Consider the following 23,769-nt stretch of genomic DNA (forward strand, 5'->3'; position numbering starts at 1 on the left):
GCTGGATCATATGACATACAAGCTTTTTGTTTGAGTATCCATTTGTTTTTTGGAATTTAATAAAATGTTATGGTGGTAATGCATGAGGAGTTGCTACATTTTTTGCTACAGCAGTCAATATGAAACTGGGAACATGTTACCTGAGGCTAGTACAGATCAACGCTATTACTCTAATCAATGTTCCCACTACAGGCTGCTGAGGTCTGGGGGCTGCACGTCATATACCAAAGGGCTGAATGCAGCTCTCAGGCCACAGGTTGTGCATCAGGGCTTTAACCACTTCAGCCTTGGAAAAATTGGCTACCCAACGACGGGGCCATTTTTTGCAATTCGGCACTGCGTCGCTTTTACTGACTATTGCGCGGTCGTTCAACGCTGTACCCAAACAAAATTGCCGTCCTTTTTTTCCCCACAAATAGAGCTTTCATTTGATCACCCCTGCGTTTTTTATTGTTTGCTCTATAAACAAAAGAAAGTGTTATGGTGGACACCATTTTGGGACCATTGTCATTTATACAGCTATCAGTGCTATAAAAATGCACTGATTACTGTGTAAATGACACTGGCAGGGAAGGAGTTAAACACTAGGGGGCGATCAAGGGGTAAAGTGTGTCCTAGGGAGTAATTCTAACTGTGGGGGGAGGGGGGGTGGGCTACCAGTGACATGACAGCGATCACTGCTCCCGATCACAGGGAGAAGTAGATCCCTGTCATGTCACTGGGCAGAACAGGGAAATGCCTTGTTTACATACGCATCTTCCCGTTCTGCCTCTACACACGGCAATCGCGGGCCGCCGGCGAACACAGAGTTTGCGGGATCTGCGGGCACACTGCCGAGGCGCGCACCTACTAGGCGGAAAATTTAAAGTGTACAGTTGCCGGTCATTACCGCCCCCTCTAAAAGAAAAAAAAAAAAAACATCAGCGGTAGATCACTTTTCAGAAGCATTTAATGGGTGTTTTGAGGCAATGTGTCATCTCCTCGATGCCCAGTTTAACCCATTGAAAACATGCATTACACATGCAGGGGAGGGAGATAGCGGCACAGTCCTTCACTTGAATGTATCGCAACTGGCAGTGGTGGTGCCAAACACAACCTATAGTATAAAGTTTGCTACGCCAAACCAAAATTGCATCAGTGTATACCAATATGTCCAGTGGCAACGAGATCAGAGGAGGTAAAAGTATGCAAAAAGCTTGACGCACCCCAATCTAAAACACATGAATTGTATCTGTACTGTCTGCCCTCATGTGGTAAAGCACTGCACAAACTGTTGGTGCTGTATAATATGTTCTATCATTGGGAAACCCGATTGCGGCAAGATGCACACAACCACCTTATTTTGGCAAGAATACAGATTAGAAAACCATATGTTCAAACTGATTAGCTATTAACATGGAAGTAAAGGCAAAACCTAATTAACTCTAGACCTACTCTCTATCACAATCGAAGTCTGATCTATCCAGCCCTGTAAAGAAAAAAAAAATCTATACTCATCAGTTCTGCAGCTGCTCTGGTCCAGTCCCAGGCTGAGCTGTCAGTGTGCAGGAGAGGCAGCTGACAACGAAAGCCCCATAGTAAGTCTATGGGTGACGTCACTTCCCAGCTGCTGTCGGCTTTTTCCTGCACACAGCATCCGCCGCTCTAGACTGGACCAGAGCAGCTGCAAAACAGGCAAGTATAGAATGTTTTTTTTACAGGGATAGATAGATTAGGCTTAGAATGTAGATTAGAGTAGGTTTAGTTAGTTATTTTTTGCCTTTACTTCCACACATTATATATATATATATATATATATATAGATAGATAGATAGATAGATAGATAGATAGATAGATAGATAGATAGCAAGACTGAGCTACTAAGAATTACCATGCAGCTGCTTTGGCCTCAGTTGAAATATTTTACCCGAAGCTCATTTTTTGCAAAGACATTTTTGTTTGCTGCCCCATATTTGGACTCCTGGTCTTGGGTTCACTACCTGGAGATTCACTGACCTGGAATAAGGATGTAGGACTGGAGTGCAAACATCACTAGGTGCATGCATGTTCCAGGGCAATGAATTCTTGGGTAGTGCAGTCAGGATCATGATGAGCAGAACCTTTAATTCTATCTTCGCAGGCTCACTTTCCTGAAAGAAATACGAGGGCAACTTCTGAAAATATTTGCAAATAGGTGTTATGAAGAACCTCTGGGTTCAATACTTCTCTGACCCTACAAGAAAGTCAGTAGTCATTATCTGTGTATTTGTTCAGGCTCAGTGGCTCAAAGCATTGAAGTCAGAGGATCAGCATTAAATCTGGGCTGCTAGCATTTGCAGAAAAAGATGTTGACAATAGCAGTTTCCTTTAAGAACGTAACTTTAGTATTCGTGTAAGGCTTGTTGATTTGATATTCATACTTTTACTTCCTTGCTGTTCCAAAATTGAATTATCGTATTTAATTAGCATATTTACCCAGCTAATAGAAAATGCTGCTCAAGGCTCGATGAAGACCTAGGTTGTTGGTCATATAATCTCTGGTGAGAGGGTTCCTAGTCATAGGAGTGCACAGGGGTTGTGCCTAGACACAACCTAATCACTCTGTGCTGTGCCAATTCCCCCTACTGTCCAGGCCGCCCCTCTTTTTCCCCTTCTGTTCACTTACCTGTTTTATGCCTATATCACTTCCTTCTTTAGGGGCCGCAATACCGTACATCATTTCCAGCTTTGCATTGGCTCCTGAGAGATCTTGGTCAGCTTGACATTCCATAGAAGCCAATGTTAAATGTTACTGGAGCTGACCAAGATACTACCGCACTGCACATGTACGAGATCGGCAGGTGCATGCTTCGGTAGCCAGCATGCACGGAATCCAGGAAGAAGGAAACTGCAGCTTCAGATGCCCACACTGGAGATGGCCACGCTGTGCAGGAACTTCACAAAGCAAGAAAACGATGCTGCACAAATAGAAAACTGGGCATAGTTTTCAGCATACCTTTGTTACATCACACGAGGCATGAGTATTCTTAAAATATTTTCATCTTTAGAGCTGGTTCACACTCTGGCGGCACGACTCTGCAAGCCATCCTGAAGACGACTTCAGAGGCGACTTGCAAAATGACTTCTGTATAGAAGTCAATGCAAATCGCCCCGAGCCGCCCCCGAAGTCGTACAAGAACTTTTTTCTAAGTCGGAGCGACTTGCGTTGCTCCTATTAGAACGGTTCTATTGCATAGAATGGGACGCGACTCGTCAGGCGGCGCCCCAGTGGGAACCGGCTCTAAAAGTCTGCTTTAAGTGTTTGCCTTGTCACTTCAAATCTGCGTCCATAGTTTTCAAGTAAAGACTGTACAGATCATAGAATGGCAAGAATAAAGACACCAGACATTACACACAATGTATTTCATTTATTTTGCTCAATGACATACAGTTGCTTTGACACCCAGGACAGCTCTAGGCTGTGGATGCCGTAGCTATCAAAAGATGAACAAAATGGCTACCTTGACTCAATCCACGATTGCACCATGCCAAATCGCAACCACGGATCAACCCCTGGGACCAAATAAACTCAACTCTTTATGAAAATAGAACTCTCCTTTTCCACTGAGGTCAATGCTATGTTTGAAATTCTGTATCAAGAACATTGTGAAAGGGAATACACACTGATACAGTCACCTGCCACCATCACCAGGGCCTGAAACAAGGAGAACAGTCTGTGCTGCCAAAAGTGACCAATCACAGGAAGGATCTAGTTGCTAGGGACAACACAGACATTTTCCCATCAAACCCTCTGACATAAAGTTGCCCACTGTGCAGTTTTGCCAAGAGGTTTTGTTCCTCAAAATGGGTCAAGAAGACACCATCAACCTCAATTGATAAAAGGTCTGGAAACACAAAAATATGATAGGGGGAACAACTGTCCAAAATGAACATAAACAAGTCTCAGAATAGGCAGAAGATATAGGAAACGCTGACCAGCTACAATAATAGGAAAAACATTTAGGAAATGTTTATAGGATTTGTATTACAGTTACATTGCCATTCTGCCAACTCCATGCCACTACCCCACCTTCTGCCTTTTTGCACAACTAAGGAATTTCCAACCCAAAGTCGGTCTTGTGTATGCCCATTTAAGTGCCCTTTCTTCCTGCCCATCATCTTAAGAGCCACCGTACACAGGCCTTTGATCACATGGGAGCTCCTTTTCACCCCTATACATGTCAACAGGAATGCAAAAGCAGCTTAAGAGTTAAAACTCAGGGACAAAGCTCCTATGAAGGAACTCTAGTTAAACATAGGGGGTTGATTTATTAAAACTGGAGGGTGCAAAATCTGGTGCAGCTTTGCATGGCAGACAATCCGCTTCTAATTTGTACAGGTTAATCCAGTTTAATTAAAACTGGAAGCGGATCGGTTTTTAAGCAGAGCTGCACTCAAGTTTTAGTAAATCAACCCCTAAGAATATTCCCAACGCAAGCAGAATTACCCAAGCCTGCTGCATTTGCCTATGCCAGTGATGGCAAACCTTGGCACCCCAGATGTTTTGGAACTACATTTCCCATGATGCTCATGCACTCTGCAGTGTAGTTGAGCATCATGGGAAATGTAGTTCCAAAACATCTGGGGTGCCAAGGTTCGCCATCACTGGCCTATGCCTTCACAAAGTGGCCATTCCCACTTTAAGACCGATATTAACTTTCAGTTGGTGTGCAACAATTCTGAGTAATTGTTATCCCTGGAAGAGTTTGAGCAGGGACTTGATAATGGCCTGCATTACCTACAGTAAAACAAAATGAAGGTGCAGCCTGCACACAAGTCGTCGCACGAGAAGCTGAAAAGACTTCTAGGAGCTGAAGTCTAAACAAAGAGAAGTAATGCGTGCCTCATACCTCTGTGATAGCACCGAAATTAGCACGAAATCGATAAAAAAAAAAATTAGCTGAACTCCATCCCCTAATTCTGATATCCACAAGTGAGCAGTTTGGTCATTCTTCACATATCACCTGAATAAAACCACGGACTGGCTGCAGCTTTTACAGATAGGCAGTGGCTACTATAACTGGTTGAATATACTTTTAGAACTCTTAAAAAATACAGTTCTTTAATAGTGGATGTGACAGCAAAGACAAATCTGGAAAATTCTATGAACTACAGAACACCAGACTTCAGCAGTTTTGGAATGTGGGCTATTCTCCATAGACTGAAAGTGAAACGTGGATTACGGTTGAGTGGATTATGCCTTTTAATAGACTGATCTAAGTCATCGTAAAGTCTCTCGATTCTTAATCTTCATGCATTATGTGCATTAGTGCCCTCAACCCCCTAATACTTACCTGAGCCCCATCCTGACCCAGCGTTGTGCACGAGAGCGGCAGCTCTCTCCCTCCTCATTGACTGAAACAGCAGCGGTAGCCACTGGCTCCCACTACTGTCAATGACAGCCAATGAGAAAAGAGTGGGGGGGAGGGGGGTGAATGGACACAGAGCAGTGGCCCCCATAGCAAGCTGGTTGCTTTGGAGACCGGAGAGCCAGCATCAGACCTGAGAAGAGGAGGATCAGGGCTGCTCTGTGCAAAATCACTGTACAGAGCAGGAAAGTATGGCATGATTGTTTTTAAACCAAGCCTTTAATATCACTTTAAGGCCAGGGGATGCCCTTGCTTGTGGGCCAATCAGGGTCTATCAGCTACTAGGATTTGGGTTAAGAACAAGCAATGGTGGTGGTTTTAGATGGAAGTAAGTCAATACCAGAAGGCCAAGGAAACTGGAATGAGCTTATCATTTTAGACAACCGGAATGAACTTAAAAATTCAGGAAATGTGGTTCTAAAAATTAAAATTTGGTCACCAGTAAAAGTAGTTTATCACTTCAAACGCACATGAGGCGAAAACAGTCAAATGTAACAAGGGACAAACACACACATGACCGCACCACAAAAACGAAAAATCGAAAGAAGGGGGAAAAAACCCCCACAAAACCTTATAACTTAACGGCTATCCCACTCCACTGTGAATTAAAAAAAAAAAAAAAAAAAAAAAGACCAATAACTCTGCCTCCCCCCCTTGAAATCTTCATCCAACTGGGAAGAGCCTGGAAATATTGGTGGCAGATTAAAATGTCTGCCTTTGATGTCAAGAAGAGTTAACGAGTACCGCCTGCAGAATAGTTCAGTCTCCGGATTTAAATGCACTTCCCTGGTGTAAAGAACAAAAAAAAAAAAAAAGTGTAAAACCTAAATTAGGGAACGTAAAAGAACTGTGACCTTAAAAAGAAAGGAGTGACCTACAGTAGCAAACTTGTTGCAATAAAAACGAATGTCAATCGTGGATATGCTGCGGTCAGACACATGCTGGTAAAAGTGACTTTGGTCCTTCCGAGAACCACCCAACCTTAGAACTATTCAGAACCAGGCAAGTTCACTAGTGAGACCGCAGTGTTAAATGGAAGTGCAAAGAGTTTTCAAGCAGCATGTGGTATAGTGCAGAACGGCCAATGTTGTGTTTTTGGTTTTTAAAAGTATATGATCACGGACAACCAACCATTTACTCCCGTTAATTATCTCTGCTCCCACTGGTGACAACCATTACAGATCCAGGCAAAGTTCTCATTGGTTTTGTCCATGAGAAGAAAGAGAATAAGGTCTTTTTGAGTGGGCAATAAAAATTGGTTCCTCCTGAGTGTGACTGCCACTCGAGCGTACACGTTCTTCTCATTAGCTGAGCTCTGGGTGAGGTGATATGATCAATGGAAGAGGAAGATGAGGAGAAGATGAAGCAGTCTGGTTGATAAAATGGTTCTTCTCCACCTATCAACTCTCGTACTCCCCACTGGGGGTGCCATCATACAAAAGAACAAGGTTGTGCTTGCTCTAGAATAAGTATGTGGTGAGGGAGGCAGAGGATCAGGATCCATGAAGGAGCATGAGCACACAACTTGATGGACCACCTAGAGCTCCTCATATTCCCCACCTGAGCGTGGTAGACTTGGAGCTGCTCCACCAAGAAAGGCCTCCAGTTCATCAAAGTCATCCTTTTCCTTTGTCTTCTTGGTTTTTTTCTTTTTCTCCTCTTTCCCCTCTTCTTTGTCTTTGCCTTTCTTATGTTTACTCTTTTTTTTGCTAGATTTTTCCTCTTCTGGAGCCTGGTAGTGAAAAAAATAAAATAAAAAATTGTTATTGGCAAAAGACTTGCACCCCACGGTAAACATTTTGAAGAGCAATTTCAAACATCATTAAAAAAAAATCTATAGATCATAATGAATTGCAATAGGCTAAGTATACACTTCAAACACAAACTGAATTTGATTAAATTCTGCTCTAAGTAGTCGTAGTTCAGAAAATACGCACCAGACACCACAGCTGAGTCCTGCACTGCCCAAGACCTCTGCAGACTACACTGCAGTTGAACAATATAACCTGGTCTAGGATCCACTCCAGCCTTTGATTGGGTAATCCATTCAAAGCAGCAGCAGTGTGATAAGATTACCACTCTGTGTTCCTCTCTACCGGACAGCATTGTGTGATGATGTAGAGAAGAGATTTTCGCGCCAAAAGAAATTATACTAGAAGTGTGGGATAAATAGAATAAATCATATATCAAAAAGCAGCTCCCCTAGAAAAAAAGAGAACATATAGATCTCTGATTCAGTGAATAATTGAGTGATAGGGGGCGCTATACCCGATACCTAAAAAGTGTATCAGAAAAAAGAAAACATACACTAACTAAAATATATGCGCAAATGTGAATATATAGATGCAATTCAGGCCCTAACAGCATGGACTGCATAAGGTGATATATATAATAACTTAATCTTGAATACATAAAAATAGATATATAGTGCCAATAACCATTTGATAGGTGTAAAGGTGAACAATATATACGTGAAACACAATATAAAAATGCGTGCTCCCAAAACCAAGAAAACAAAAAGAGTCCAATAAGAAAAATATATGTATATATATTAAAGGCACTGTCCATGCACTCTTAGAGTGATAATTGGCATTCTCCCAAATGGCAACAAATCAGCTTGACAGAGAGGCATGCAATCTTCTTTAAATCATGTGCATACAATTAGATTCTTCCACCACTTAAGAGTTGACACCCAAGGAGTGCTGATATAATGGACTCTTACCAGAGCGATAGGGCTTGCTTAATTAAAAGAAATTAAGGCCCCTGAAGACGTACTAACGAAACGATCGTTGGCGGCGTAGCCTGGTCACTCTTTTGAATCCGATCCCCCACTCGCATTCGGCTGTAGCGAGGACACCTGACGGAACCGCGCCGACACGGAAGTAGAGGCTGGCGCCTCCGTATCTGAGCCTGCAGTCCTAGTGCCGGGTTGGGCACTTGTTAGTGTAAGTGGCCACTTGGCCCTGCTTTGTTTTTAATTTTTTATCTTAAATAAACCGGTTGCACTATGAGTTGTTCTCTGCCTTTTCATGTCCCATCTGCCTAATTTCCTGGAGAGAGATAGCCTGTGACACCAGGGGAGGACGCACCATATGCTTGCAGACATTATTCTGCTTATGCGATTTTGGCTTTCTTTTAATTAAGCAAGCCCTATCGCTCTGGTAAGAGTCCATTATATCAGCACTCCTTGGGTGTCAACTCTTAAGTGGTGGAAGAATCTAATTGTATGCACATGATTTAAAGAAGATTGCATGCCTCTCTGTCAAGCTGATTTGTTGTCATTTGGGAGAATGCCAATTATCACTCTAAGAGTGCATGGACAGTGCCTTTAATATATATACATATATTTTTCTCATTGGACTCTTTTCGTTTTCTTGGTTTTGGGAGCACGCATTTTTATATTGTGTTTCACGTATATATTGTTCACCTTTACACCTATCAAATGGTTATTGGCACTATATATCTATTTTTATGTATTCAATATTAAGTTATTATATATATCACCTTATGCAGTTCATGCTGTTAGGGCCTGAATTGCATCTATATATTCACATTTGCGCATATATTTTAGTTAGTGTATGTTTTCTTTTTTCTGATACACTTTTTAGGTATCGGGTATAGCGCCCCCTATCACTCAATTATTGTGTGATGATGTAGCACAGGGGGTGTTCAAACTTTCAGAACAAAAGGGCCAGTTTACCGTCCTTCAGACTTTGAGGGGGCAAGTGGGAATACAAAAATGCCCTGGCCTTAATGGGAGTAAAGAATACCCAATCACTGGTATTAGTGTGTGCAATATCGTTGGTGTCAGTGGGAAGAAGTGTCCCCTGAAGTTGGTGTCAGTGGGAAGTATAGTGCCCCATTGTTGGTGTCACTTTTAGGAATAGTGCCCTGTTCATATCAGTGACAGTAATTAAGCCCCATTGTTGATGTACAAGGATTAATACCCTGTATCAGTGGGAGGAATAATGTGCCAAGGGCCTAATAAATGCAAGCAAAAGGGCCAGATCCAGCCCCCTGGCCGCAGTTTGGATACCACTGCTGTACAGCCCTAATTGCCTCACCCCTGCTAGACAGGAGTGGTGGGGCACAAGACTGACTGAACAGAACCGATTATCTTTTGGCGAGTCAAACTGTTTTTATATATGTAGTACAAATTTAGACATATGGTAGTAATCTGAGGCTTGGCCAAAAGTTGGCCAGTTACTGTGGGCCCATTCATTCTACCCAACAGCTTATGCCAAATATCCACTCTTTAACATGTTATATGTCAAAATCTATTTCTGTACATGCCAACTAAATAAACCAGAAAATAGTTCCACCAGTCTATGATTTACATGACTTTGAATAATCTTATGCTAAACGAGGAAAAGGGGGATACTCTCATCCTGCCACTATATTTAGGTCTGTAAATGGAGGGCTACATTTGGATGCAATTTATAGAATGAAATCTGCTTAGTCTAAATTCGGAGTGGCAGGTCAGTAGAAGTTGATGACAGGTCTCAGCGATGGCAGCTTGTTAACTGTGTGCAGTCTTACATAACAGTGACAGGAATCCCAGTAAGTGAAGGCAGCAAGCTGCTCCAGAGACATCATGATTTAATCAGAATGAATGCTCGTTTTCATTAATAGGTTATGTCACCTCTTTGCTCTTCTTCTTCTTTTTCTTTTTCTCTTTCTCTTTGCTTGTCTTACTCTCTTTATCTAGGAGAGAAGATTCAGACATGGATCAGATCCACTATATATTTACTGTACATATACACACAAAATCTTTGCAATTTATTAAAATGTTCATTTGCAAAAAATAAATAAATACAAAGCTCTATGGCCCCGTACACACGTCCGAGGAACTCGACGTGCCAAACACATCGGAGTTCCTCGTTGAGTTCTGTGTTGAAGCCGCCTAGGATCTCGGCGAGCCAACTTTCCTCATTGGACAATGAGGAAATAGAGAACACGTTCTCCATTTGGCCCGACGAGTTCCTCGTCGGCTTCCTCGGTGAAAAGTGTACACACGACCGAGTTTCTCGGCAGAATCCAGCTCCGACCGAGTTTCTGGCTGAATTCTGCCGAGAAACTCGGTCGTGTGTATGGGGCCTAAGTGATCACTAGATAGCAATGCAAACGCTGCTTGCTTTGCAACACTCGGTCTTATTGAAACTGTTTGAGCTATCCGATAAAGGATGGGTCACAGCTGCAGTGACTCTATTGTAAACTCTAACGTAAGGAAGGATTGTTTCAAATATAAGGCCTAAAGCCTGATACACACGGGCCGAATATCATCAAATAAGATTTAAGGCTAATGCCCTGTACACACGATCACTTTTTGTGATGAAAAAAAATGTAATTTTTTATCATGAGAAAAAAAATGTAATTTTTTTATCATGAAAAAAAAAATAGGATTTTTATAACTTCATCATTAAAAATGATGTTGCCCACACACCATCGTTTTTGAAAAACGATGAACAAAGTGACGGCACTCTAAAGGGGAAGTTCTATTCGCCTTGAGGCTGCTTTTAGCTGGTTACTTGTTAGTAAAAGACGATTCGTGCTTTTTTCTGTTATGCTGGTTTCACTGAGGCGTGCAGCCGCGGTGACGGTATAGCCGCGCTATTTGTAGCGCGGCTATACCGGCGTATTTACCGCGATATTCGGGCGCTAGCGGTGAGGTTTTAACCCCCGCTAGCGGCCGGAAAAGGGTTAATACCGCCCTCGGGTTAATACCTTGCTGCGGGCGGTATTACCGCGCTTTCCCATTGATTTCAATGGGAAGGCGCGGTATAGGAGCGGTGAACACACCGCTCCTATACCGCGGTAAAGATGCGCCTAGCAGGACTTTTGGTGTGCTCCTGCTAGCGCACCGCTTCAATGTGAAAGCCTTCGGGCTTTCACATTGAACACTGCAGGGCATGATTTTTCATGCGGTATAGCAGCGCTATTTTTAGCGCTGTACCGCATGAAAAACGCCCCAGTGTTCAAGGTGCCTTACAGCGTGATGAATGTGCTTACTGCATTATGAATGGTAGTTTTACATCCCGTCTCATAACTTGCTTCTGGGCATGTGCGGGTTTAAAACGTCATTTTTGCCCACACACAATCATTTTTTTATGACACAAAAAATTACATTTTAAAAAATGACATAAAAAATTCAAGCATGTTCGAATTTATTTTTTTGTCATTTTTCAGAAGACATAAAATTACATTTTGCCCACACACAATCATTTTAAATTACATTTTTAAAAATGTCATTTTATTTCATCACAAAAAGCGATCGTGTGTACAGGGCATAAGAGCGCTGACTGCAGTGTTCTGGCGGGGGGGGGGGGATTGTCTGTCCCCTTGTCAGAACACAATAGGTGAGATCATTGTACCAACATCGTGTTAGTACAGCGGGTCATAATTTTTTTTCAACCCAGTGTGGTGTGTACCAGGCTAAACCCCAATGGGTTTTACTTCCTCTATTTCCCTGCAGATGTAAAGCATAATGGGCTACTATGCATTGCATAGTAGCCCATAATGTGTCACTTCCCTGAAACTGAAGCCTACGATGTACCCGCTTGCTGGAAGTGTCCATCTTCAGCCCTATTCCTTCCGTGGCTGCTGACTTCTGCTCTGTGACTGGCCGGAGTCGTGTGACGTCACTCCCGTACATGCGCGCGGGAGCCGCCAGTCACGGCATGAACCCCCTCTGAAAGCGGCACAGCGTTTCCATTCTAAAGTGCACATGCACCGAATACATTGGCACATGCGCAGAAGACAACAGTGCTCTGGGACATTGTAAATATTTCCTAAACCATGTAGGTTTAGGAGATATTTCCACCACCAACAAGTAAGCCTTAATATAGGCTTAACTGTAGGTGAAAGTGGTTGTAAAGCATAAGTTCACCATTGACACCACATGTTACACCCATATTCAGGGTGCAACGTACCACGTTACAAATGGACCGACCCTGCACCTCCATAAACTGACAGCTAGCGGGGATCATAACCCCCCCCCCCCCCACACCAACATCTCTCATTCACAGTGTCCTGTGAATGGAAAACGACAAGGTCTGGCAGCCTTTGCGTCTGTTGGCTTGAAGTTTTCAAGGGACTACCACATCGATATGAGCACTGTGGTAGTCCTCCTGTCACAATGTATCGGCTTGCTCATACGAGGTACGAGCAAGCCGATACACCAACAGATTTGCAAAAGATTCGCTGATCACTAGTGCAATGATTTACATGCTCCTGCAACAAAAATACATTTTATTAAAACATTTTTGTGAAAAGGTTAACTCCTTTAAGCCAAATTCCAGGTCTAATGAAAGGTTTGTGGCACTTGAGGCTGTCAGTAAGAATAAATAAAGGGCATGCATAATGTAAGAAGCATGCAGCTACCATCTCACCTTCCTCGCTGTCCTTAGGCTCTTTGTCCTCAAACCCTAAACCAAACAGATCATCTTCTCTCATTTTAAAAGCGGCTGTTGGAGGCTTTACTTGCTCTGAAGGACGAGAGGATGTGGTCTCTTCAGTGGAGCTGTCCGACAAGTTATTCAGCACTGGGAATGAATCCTGAAGAAATACACAACAAAGCCAATAATCAAACCTCTTTCTTTTCAATATCAAAGCTGAACAGAGATATACGAGATACAAATGTACATAAATTAGCATTTATTTATTCACAAATATATTTATTTGTAAAACTAGTGCAAGTATTCCAATTTGACTTGATATCAGCCTCTTGCAATTCACTATTTTATTACAGGTACTTACAGTGGGGCAAAAAAAGTATTTAGTCAGCCACCAATTGTGCAAGTTCTCCCACTTAAAAAGTGGGAGAACCTGTAATTGTCATCATAGGTATACTTCAACTATGAGCGACAAAATGTGAAAACAAATCCAGACAATCACATTGTCTGATTTGGAAAGAATTTATTTGCAAATTATGGTGGAAAACAAGTATTTGGTCAATATCAAAAGTTAATTTCAATACTTTGTTATATATCCTTGGTTGGCAATGACAGAGGTCAAACGTTTTCTGTAAGTCTTCACAAGGTTGTCACACACTGTTGCTGGTAAGTTGGCCCATTCCTCCATGCAGATCTCCTCTAGAGCAGTGATGTTTTGGGGCGGTCGCTGGGTAACACGGACTTTCAACTCCCTCCAAAGGTTTTCTATGGGGTCGAGATCGGGTGACTGGCTAGGGCACTCCAGGACCTTGAAATGCTTTTTACAAAGCCACTCCTTCGTTGCCCAGGGCCGATGGAAGGAGGTTTGCACTCAAAATCTCACGATATATGGCCCCATTCATTCTTTCATGTACACAGATCAGTCATCCTGTTCCCTTTGCAGAGAAACAGCCCCAAAGCATGATGTTGCCACCCCAATGCTTCACAGTAGGTATGGTGTTCTTTGGTTTCAACTCGGCATTCTCTCTCCTCCAAACACGACGAGTTGTATTTCTACCAAACAGTTCTACTTTGGTTTCATCTGACCATATGACATTCTCAGAATCCTCTTCTGGATCATCCAAATGTTCTCTAGCAAACTCAGATGGGCCTGGACATGTACTGGCTTAAGCAGAGGGACACATCTGGCACTGCAGGATCTGAGTCCCTGGCAGCGTAGTGTGTTACCAATGGTAGCCTTTGTTACGTTGGTCCCAGCTCTCTGTAGGTCATTCACTAGGACCCCCCCGTGTGGTTCTGGGATTTTTGCTCACCGTTCTTGTGATCATTTTGACCCCACGGAGCGAGATCTTGTGTGGAGCCCCAGATCGAGGGAGATTATCAGTGGTCTTGTAGGTCTTCCATTTTCTAATTATTGATTTCTTCACACCAAGCTGCTTGCCTATTGCAGATTCAGTGTTCCCAGTCTGGTGCAGGTCTACAATTTTTATTTCTGGTGTCCTTCGACAGCCCTTAGGTCTTCCCCATAGTGCAGTTTGGAGTGTGACTGTTTGAGGTTGTGGACAGGTGTCTTTTATACTGATAACAAGTTCAAACAGGTGCCATTAATACAGGTAATGAGTGGAGGACAGAGGAGCCTCTTAACCACTTCCTTACTGGGCACATATACCCCTTCCTGACCAGGTGAAATTTCAGCTTCCGGCACTGCGTCGCTTTAACTGACAATTGCGCGGTCATGCGACGTGGCTCCCAAACAAAATTGACGTCCTTTTTTCCCCACAAATAGAGCTTTATTTTGGTGGTATTTGATCACCTCTGCGGTTTTTATTTTTTGCGCTATAAAACAAAAATAGAGCGACAATTTTGAAAAAAAAACAATATTTTTTACTTGTTACTATAATAAATTGCCCAATTTTTTTTAAAAAAATTATTTTTTCTCAGTCTAGGCGATACGTATTATTCTACATATTTTTGTTAAAAAAAAAAAAAAAAAAAATCGCAAGAAGCGTCTGGTTTGCGCAAAAGTTATTGCGCTTACAAAATAGGGGACAGAATTATTTTTTATTTTATTTTTTTACTACTAATGGCGGCGATCAGCATTTTTTTTTGTGACTGCGACATTATGGCGGAGACATCGGACACTTTTGGCGCCATTCACATTTATACAGCGATCAGTGCAATAAATATGCACTAATTACTGTATAAATGTGACTGGCATTGAAGGGGTTAACACTAGGGGGTGAGGAAGGGGTTAATGTGTACCCTGAATTGTGTTACTAACTGTGGGGGAAGGGGGGTGACTGGGGGAGGTGACCGATGCTGTGTCCCTATGTACAAGGGACACAGATCGGTCTCCTCTCTCCCCTGACAGGACGTGGAGCTCTGTGTTTACACACAGAGCTCCACGTCTTGTCCCTGTAGCCGCCGATCGCGAGTCCCTGGCGGACATCGCGGCCGCCAGGCACTCGCATCGGCATCTCAGCGACGGCACGCGCCTCCGCCGGACGCGCGTGCAGGCCGTAAAAACACGGCCTCCCAGAGATGTAGAGCCACCCTGCGGCCGTACAAAGTCGTACGGCCGTCGGGAAGTGGTTAAAGAATATACAGGTCTGTGAGAGACAGAAATCTTGCTTGTTTGTAGAGGAGGAGATCAAATACTTATTTTCCACCATAATTTGCAAATAAATTCTCTCCAAATCAGACAGACAATGTGATTGTCTGGATTTGTTTCCACATTTTGTCTCTCATAGTTGAGGTATACCTATGACGACAATTACAGGCCTCTCTCATCTTTTTAAGTGGGAGAACTTGCACAATTGGTGGCTGACTAAGTTATTTTTCCCCACTGTAGAGCGCCGTCAATTTATGCAGCGCTTTACATATTATACATTCACATCAGTCCCTGCCCTCAAGGTCCCCAACTCACACTCGTACATACTAGAGCCAATTTAGACATTCCGACAGACTGGGAGAGACAAGATTGGAAGCCAATCATGTGCTGCATGCAAATGTATTGACAAGGTAGTTATTACCTTTTGTATCACTTGGGCCTCTCTTTATTTGTGCTGGAACTCATCTGTTTCCCTTTATATTGTAAAGCACTGCACAAATTGTTGGGCACTATATAAGTACCTGTTCACACATAGACGTGCAATAAAATAGTCAAAAAATTAATGTGCATTGCCTTATACTGATGTGTGTTGATGTGCATGTTCATGTGCAATAAATTGCTATGCATTTTGCGGTTACTTCCTCTGACATCACATCCGTTGCCAGTTTGTGGAATGAGAGAAGGAGTGAGGGGGGGAAAATAGACAGATAAAGACATTTTCGTTTTGGAGAGGCATTGGCTAACAGGATGTCCAGTACATAAAATTTTATTGAGACGATTGTTCAAGCATATACAAAATGTTACACGATGTAGCATTCCACGATTTTCATTTCGGGCTCACACCCTTCATCACATCAGAACACATGTGATCTTAATTGTGTTTCCTTAATTGTAAGAGGTGCAACCAACTGGCTGCGCTGTGTAAATCTTAGGACTATATGCACATCATTTATACAAATCTTGCAAGTAAAACTGTTCCCATATACATATCAGCCATAACTTTATGACCACTAACAAGTTAAAGTGATTGTTAATTTTTTTCAAAAAAAGAGACTTTACAAACATGTTATACTTGCCTCGCTCTGTGCAATTGGATTTGCACAGAGCAGCCCTGATCCTCCTCTTCTGGGGTATCGCAGTTTGTTGGTTACGGGGTCACGTAGCTGCAGACCGGTCAGGGTGCCCATACTGACCTGTGTCCACATCCACATCCAAGTGTCTACTTTTTTTTTTTTTAAACATGGTACCGTGGGATATATGTAGTCCGCAATCAAAAGTAAACCAAAGGAATAAGCAGTGAAGAAACTATAAACTTGGAGGGAATCCAGACAATTGTGGAAAGAGATGACCAGCAGACAAGCAGCGCTCACAATAAAAAAAAAAGGAGATTTTTCAAGTAAGATTATAATGGGATTGTCAAACAAAATCATTGTTTGTATTTCCATTACAATGCTGATAAAGTTAGAATATATGCTGTGACAGATGCCGATTAAAGCTGAAACCTAAACCAACAGAAATTTGAAGGCGGCCTACCATACTGGTGGAAAATTATACTAAATGCCTTAACATTACACATTTGTAACTACCTCCTGAATGTGATAGCGATCCTCTGACTTCAAAATGTACAACCCAGGACAAGTATGCAGCCAAGTCTGCATACCTCTGTGCCAGTCACTCAATAAATACTAAATCTTCGACAATCATTTCCAGACCAAATTACCAATGCCCCCCTTTCCCCTCCACATAATACATTTCAGGTGCTTTAAAACAAAAAGGGTGTTTAAATGATTACAGTTAGTTTTGCTTAAATAGAAAAGTCTGTTCCCTGCCATAATTCTACAGAAATGGACCTTTGGAAGCATCCTGGCTTCATCTCACCTGAGACTTTGGAACAGGGTTTGAATCTTCACTATCAAAATCTGGGTCGTCCATAACAAAGGAAAGCATTTGTGTGGCGATCGGACCCTCCTGGTCACTCTCTGACTCCTCTTGGACCTTGACTTTTGCTTTCTTGGATTTGCTAGATGTCGGTACAAGGGTGGGGGCAGAGACTGGTTTCTCGGGGTGAGTCTGAGGTGCTGAGACTTTAGAGGGTTTCCTGAAATATAAAAGAATTGCATAATGACCAAGTGGCATAACAGCAGAGCTGAATTATTTTAGACAAAAAAAAAAAGTTAAAAAGATTGCCAAAGTTGCTCCCCAATGATTTTGAATGCAGACTCCCCCATTGGAGATTATCAAGCTCATCTCCTTGCGCCCTTGGCCACTTCTGGATTTCGGGCATATGGGAGGTAATGGATTGAGATGGCCGTTTGCTGTTCTTGGGAGAATTATAGACCTAAATAGTAGCGCGTTTGTACTCTGATCCTGTGATTTTCAAACCTATGTCCGCTTGTGTACCGGACATTTAAGTACGCACCTCCAACTTATTTGATAGCATCTGTCACAGATCTTCGTCTTTTCATCTTGTTTGGTGACTTCATTTAATCAACCCACTTCCTTATAGGAACTGTTGAATTTTATATTTCTTTGTGAATTGGTACTATATTTGGAATTTCTCCATTGTGCATCCCTATTTGTCTAATAAAACGTTTATGCAAAAAAATAAAATAAAAAATTGCTCCCCAGTTACAAAGCAATTATTCAGGTTAACAAGGCACCGAGTGATCAGGACTGAAAAAAATAAATAAATGAACGTTTAAGAAAATATAATTATATTTAACCACTAGCCGACCAGCCGCCGCAGTTATAAAGGCGGCAGGTTGGCTCGGCTGCGCAAGATCACGTACAATGTATTAACAGCGATCAGTCATTTCCCCTAGTCAGTCCCACCCCCCCCCATTCAGTTAGAACACACACAGGGCACATAATTAACCCCTTCCTCGCCCCCTAGTGTTAAAGGGGTTGTAAAGGTTTGTTTTTTATTTTCTAAATAGGTTACTTTAAGCTTGTGCATTGTTGGTTCACTTACCTTTTTCTTCCATTTCCCTTCTAAATGTTTTTTTTTTTGTTTGAATATCTCACTTCCTGTTCCTCCTCAGTAAGGTGTTCAGTAATCTGTTCTAAATGACTTTCCACCACTCGAATGATGGTGGAAAGCTTACTGAGGAGAAACAGGAAGTGAGAAATTCAAACAAAGAAAAAAAAAAAAAAGAAGGCAAATGGAAGAAAAAGGTAAGTGAACCAACAATGCACTAGCTTAAAGGAACCTTTTTAGAAAATTAAAGACGAACCTTTACAACCCATTTAACCCCTTCCCTGCCAGTGGCATTTTTATAGTAATCAATGCATTTTTATAGCACTGATCGCTATAAAAATGCCAATGGTCCCAAAAATGTCCGCCATAAGGTCGCAGTACCGATAAAAATCGATGATCGCCGCCATTACTAGTAAAAAAAAAAAAAAATATTAATAAAAATGCAATAAAACTATCCTCTATTTTGTAGACGCTATAACTTTTGCGCCAATCAATAAACACTTATTGCGATTTTTTTTACGAAAAATATGTAGAAGAATACGTATCGGCCAGCATGAGGAAAAAAAAAGTTTTTTATATATATATTTTTGGGGATATTTATTACAGCAAAAAGTAAAAACATTCATTTTTTTTTCAAAATTGACGCTCTATTTTTGTTTATAGCCCAAAAAATAAAAAATCGCAGAGGTGATCAAATACCACCAAAAGAAAGCTCTATTTGTGGGGAAAAAAAGGACGCCAATTTTGTTTGGGAGCCACGTTGCACGACCGCGCAATTGTCAGTTAAAGCGACGCAGTGCCGAATCGCAAAAAGGGGCCTGGTCGTTGACCAGCAATATGGTCCGGGGCTGAAGTGGTTAAGTTGGGGGAAAATTGCATATTGTATATAACTTTTATGTAGTCTCTTATCCAGCAGCCAGCACCATCCTCCTATGAAATTCTTCTTCTATTTTGTTACCAAAAAAAAAAAACGCAACTCGCACACAAGTGAATCAGAACATTTACTACTCCCTTACTGGATAAGTGCTTTGGGGGGGAATTTTTTCCCCCATGCAATTCTTTTTTTTTGAGAATATATATATATATATATATATATATATATATATATATATATATATATATATATATATATATATTACACACACACACATACAGAGACATACTTTTAAGAAGTTGATTCCAAGCCATTATAGTTTCCCTTTAATATAAATTGTTGTCCAGCTAATGTGCATGGGGAGTAAATGTAGAATTCTGGATTGCTTTAACAGATCATTACTGCCATTTCCTGTGTCCAGTGAAGATTTAAGAGCTGACAAGATGTTGGTGCAGTAGTACAAGATATTACCAGCTGGCAGGACAAAACGCAGCAATAAATTCTGTTCGTGAATTACTATGATCAATACTGTACTACAATAAAGAATGCAGCTCAAAGGTTGTCCTAAAGAGACCTGCAGTCAATGCAATGGGGTATGCTCTGTGTATACACAGAGTTATTACTCCTCGGTAGTGGCTGTGGATAGGAAGGGATGTGCAGATGCTTTTTTCACCGCAGAAGAGAAGGAAAAACCATTCTGCAGAATGATAACGCTACAAATCAGTGAAGCGTCAAAAGTATACTGTACAATATTTTAAAGAAGTTTCTCCATAGCTGCAAACCTTTACCGTTTACAGAAAAGTTGTTTCCTGAAGCATGAACAAGCTGTCTCTTAAAATGAAAATAATTGGTTTCCACTTCCAGTTCAACATACACTCTCAGAATGTGCAAGTTGCAGAAAACAGGATGATACAGTGAAGGAAAAAAGTATTTGAGTGCTCCTAATCTCAGCTTGTTACCTGTATAGAAGACACCTGGGAGCAAGAATCTTGCTGATTGGTAGGGGATCAAATAATTATTTCACTCATTAAAATGCAAATCAGTGTATACATTTTTTAATATTTTTGTTGTTAGTCTGTCTCTCACTGTTAAAATAAACCTACCAATAAAATGATAGACTGATCATTTCTTTGTCAGTGGGCAAATGTACAAAATCAGCAGGGGATCAAATACTTTTTCCCCTCACTGCATAACTCCAGGGTGCATTTGCAGAAGTCAACATTATTAGAAGCCACTCAAAGAGCAGGAGAGAAGTCTCTGGACTCAGAAGTAGGCAGCAACTGAAAGGAGAAGGAACGTTAACCTGACAGTGCTGGAGGAAAGCAGACTAAATTTTGCTGTAAAACCCCAATCTACCTTTGCCCACCTACCTTTAAAATATTCACTCTATGTGTACCTTAAAGTGGCTGTGAACCTCAGACATGAAATACGAACAAAGCATATCCCTACATTCAAGACCCCAAGTGTAATTTCTGTTTGCTGCCTTGTTCCTCTGCCATTTGCACGAGTCAATTCTGACAAGTTTTCCTGGCACCAAAAGAAAAAAAAGGTGACAGCGGTGGGATCTCCAGCACACAGTCCGTTATTGACAGCCTCAGCTCAGTTTCTGTGAGCTGTGTGAAGGGGGGTCCCTTCTCTCCAATCAGAGATCTGCAGTGTGTAACTTCAACTTCTCACCCTCGCTTTTCAGAGCTGAGAATGCTGCACTTTGAATGGCTGTAGAAAAAGAAGGTTGCAGATAAACAAGTACAACTTATGTAGGAGAATTTGTTTCATGTCTGTGTATCACCTGAGGCCAGTCACGTCACTGGATATATGTAAGGGTTTACAACCACTTTAAATCCAGTAGTCTTCTGGCTGGTCATGTGACATCGCCGGTTGTCTTCCTCATCTAGGGTGGATGGTCCTTACCCCAGCACAGAACGTGCAGCAGAACTGCAGCCTTGGTTTCTCAGTGACATGATTTTCTCAGGAACCAAAAGAGAAGACTGACTCAGTGGAGATGCAGCAAAAGATGACCAGCCAGTGCACACACATCTGCAAACACTGGATTACCAATCCCTTGCACCAGGAAACAGCATATGCCATATACCTGAACTTGGAGGAGTACAACGATGCTACAGAAGGTAGTTAAACCATTTATTTATTTTTTTGCCTGGACTTGAGCTGTAATCCAAGTCCTCAGAGCTGCAATTTAACATTTGCAATTAGCCACCATGCAAGGAGATCTCACACAAAAACAACTCACCAAGAATATAGCTCAGAGTCTATGTCTTCGTCTCCAGCTATTTGCACAGAGGAAATGGGTCCTTCCTCGTCGCTGGACAGAGTGATGGTCTTGCTGGGCATGACAGGTAGAGTAGATTTCGGGGCTACTCTATCATCAGGATCCAAATCATCCTGAAAGCCAGCCACCATGGGATTTGAGCCAGGTACATCCACATCACTGTAAAGAGATAAAGAAATGTCAGAGCAGGGAAAAACACTTGGTAAAATATAGAAGGTGTCAGTCACCCACCATGATGGGGTAAAAGGGTGACATGACAAGGGACAAACATCACATGACCTAAAAGACCAAATACTTGTTATTTCACCCAGTATTCACTTTTTTGCCATCAATCGATTCATTCAGCAAAAGCTTTGACATTACTTATGTTATTGAAGTGAAAAATGCATGAGTTCTGCACTATATTTATTGTGCCTCAAAATAAATAGAGGAGAAGAGAGTCAATAAGGGTTATATTTTACTATGAGTTGTAAAAAGGAGTCTATAATAAAGCAGCTATATTGTAGCAATGATTATTATAGCAAGCCAACACGATTACCATTTACAAAATACAGACGTAGACATTGGTTATCAAATGCCAAAACATGGAAGAGACTGCAGAAATGGAGATACTGCAAGATGTGTGGCCTGTGGTCTTAAAGTGGATCTATGGCCAAACATTAAAAAAAAAATGTGTACTGCACTTTTCCTCAAAGTGGATGTAAACCCAATTCATGAAATGTGAGCTGGGCACATATATCTGCAGTATTTTAAGTCCTGTAGCTCTCTCCTGAACCGTTCCATTGTTATCAGCGTGAGAACTGACAAATTCTTGGACACATCAGATAAAAAGCAGCCTGACATTTCTGTGGGGAAGGTTGCTAAAATAAAATAATATGGAACTGGCCCTGTTACAAAACACCTCTGAGAGTCTCTGCCAATGATGAGAGGGGGTGTGTGCCTTTCCTCCAATCAGCAATTTTAGCCATCTTGGCTCTATGCCCAGACATCACACTCTGTGTTAAACAGGAAGAGAAAATCTACCAAGATCTGAATTTTCTAAACAGTAATTAAAAATGTGAAGACAGCAGATATACATGTAAAACCTATGTAGGGAGATTTGGTTCATCTTTGCGCATCATCTGAGGCTGTTCACTTCACTGGGTGTATGGAAGGTTTACATCCACTTTAAGTGCACCTGCAAAAACTTGCAAAATAATGGTTGATCCAGCCAGTGAAGTCCATCTAAGGCTGGCCACACATTATATCATTTTCTTGTACAATTTTCCTTTAGATTTACCAAAACCATATAATATGAAGTCCTTTCACATAGTTGAGGGTAAATTTAAAAGGAAGTTGCATAGGAAAATTGTATAACGTATTGCCAGACTTACACAGCTTCTTGCGATGGTGCGACAATAATGCTGCATTACTCCCAGATTCAAAGCAGTGTAGTCACTTATGTAGGCTGTGCCTGCTTGCACTACAGAGGAATGAGAGGATGTTGCAAGGATGTATTGGCTGCCGATTCTCAAACCCGTGGCTTGTCAATCAGCACCTGGCCACACCTAGTCCTGCCCGCCGTTTTCAGGACTGACAGACCTGCCTCTGCAGCTCAAACCCTCCCACTGTGAGCTGCAGTGTCAGAGAGGGAGCGTGGGAGACACAAATTAAGAATTATACTCAAGGAAGGTAAGTGATTAATTATTATATTGCTTTGTGGAGGCTTGCACATTAGAACCTTTTTTGACTGTCAGAAAGGAGTGTTGAGATATACTTTAACTGAAGCCCTAGTACACCCATAGTGCAGAAGTGGTTAACAAAACCACCTGCCCCAGATTAAATGAATACATTAAAACAATGACAGACCAATAACCCTATGGAAATGGTGAAAAGTTGGCACAATACATTCTCCCTAGTCGGCACCTTCTTTGCATGCTTTACTTTGCATTAACAAAATATGCTTCTCTTATTGATGCAGAGAACATTCATCGATCTGTCAGTGTTGAACAGAAGCATCAGCTCATAACATACTCCAAGCCATTTTGCAATTCAGTGGCGACTTACAAAGCCATCACTTGATATCTATCCATACCAATCTGCATCTTACCACTGAAGTCTCCGAAATGTTACAGAATCCCTCCGTCTGCACTTCGAGACCAATTAAAATATCAATTTCTGGTTCTATCCTTAAATATTTCCTTTTCGCTGTGCAATGCCCAACACACACAACACATATATTACATTATATCTACCAATGTTG

General features: G+C 41.7%; 1 protein-coding gene across 1 annotated transcript in view; it reads right to left on the reverse strand.

The window, feature by feature from the left end:
* Positions 1–3,366: 3,366 nt before the first annotated feature.
* The window catches only part of RABL6 (RAB, member RAS oncogene family like 6), a 67,781-nt gene continuing 47,378 nt past the window's right edge, over positions 3,367–23,769 (reverse strand). Inside the window, exons 12-16 of the mRNA XM_040324485.1 lie at positions 21,489–21,686; positions 17,268–17,487; positions 12,776–12,941; positions 10,030–10,091; positions 3,367–7,119 (exon numbers count right to left, since the gene is read on the reverse strand). Coding sequence (XP_040180419.1) covers positions 6,925–7,119; positions 10,030–10,091; positions 12,776–12,941; positions 17,268–17,487; positions 21,489–21,686 — 841 coding nt within the window. The 3' untranslated portion in view covers positions 3,367–6,924. The remainder of the gene's footprint in view (positions 7,120–10,029; positions 10,092–12,775; positions 12,942–17,267; positions 17,488–21,488; positions 21,687–23,769) is intronic.

Source organism: Rana temporaria, chromosome 9 (assembly GCF_905171775.1).
Source record: "Rana temporaria chromosome 9, aRanTem1.1, whole genome shotgun sequence".
Lineage (NCBI taxonomy): Eukaryota > Metazoa > Chordata > Amphibia > Anura > Ranidae > Rana > Rana temporaria.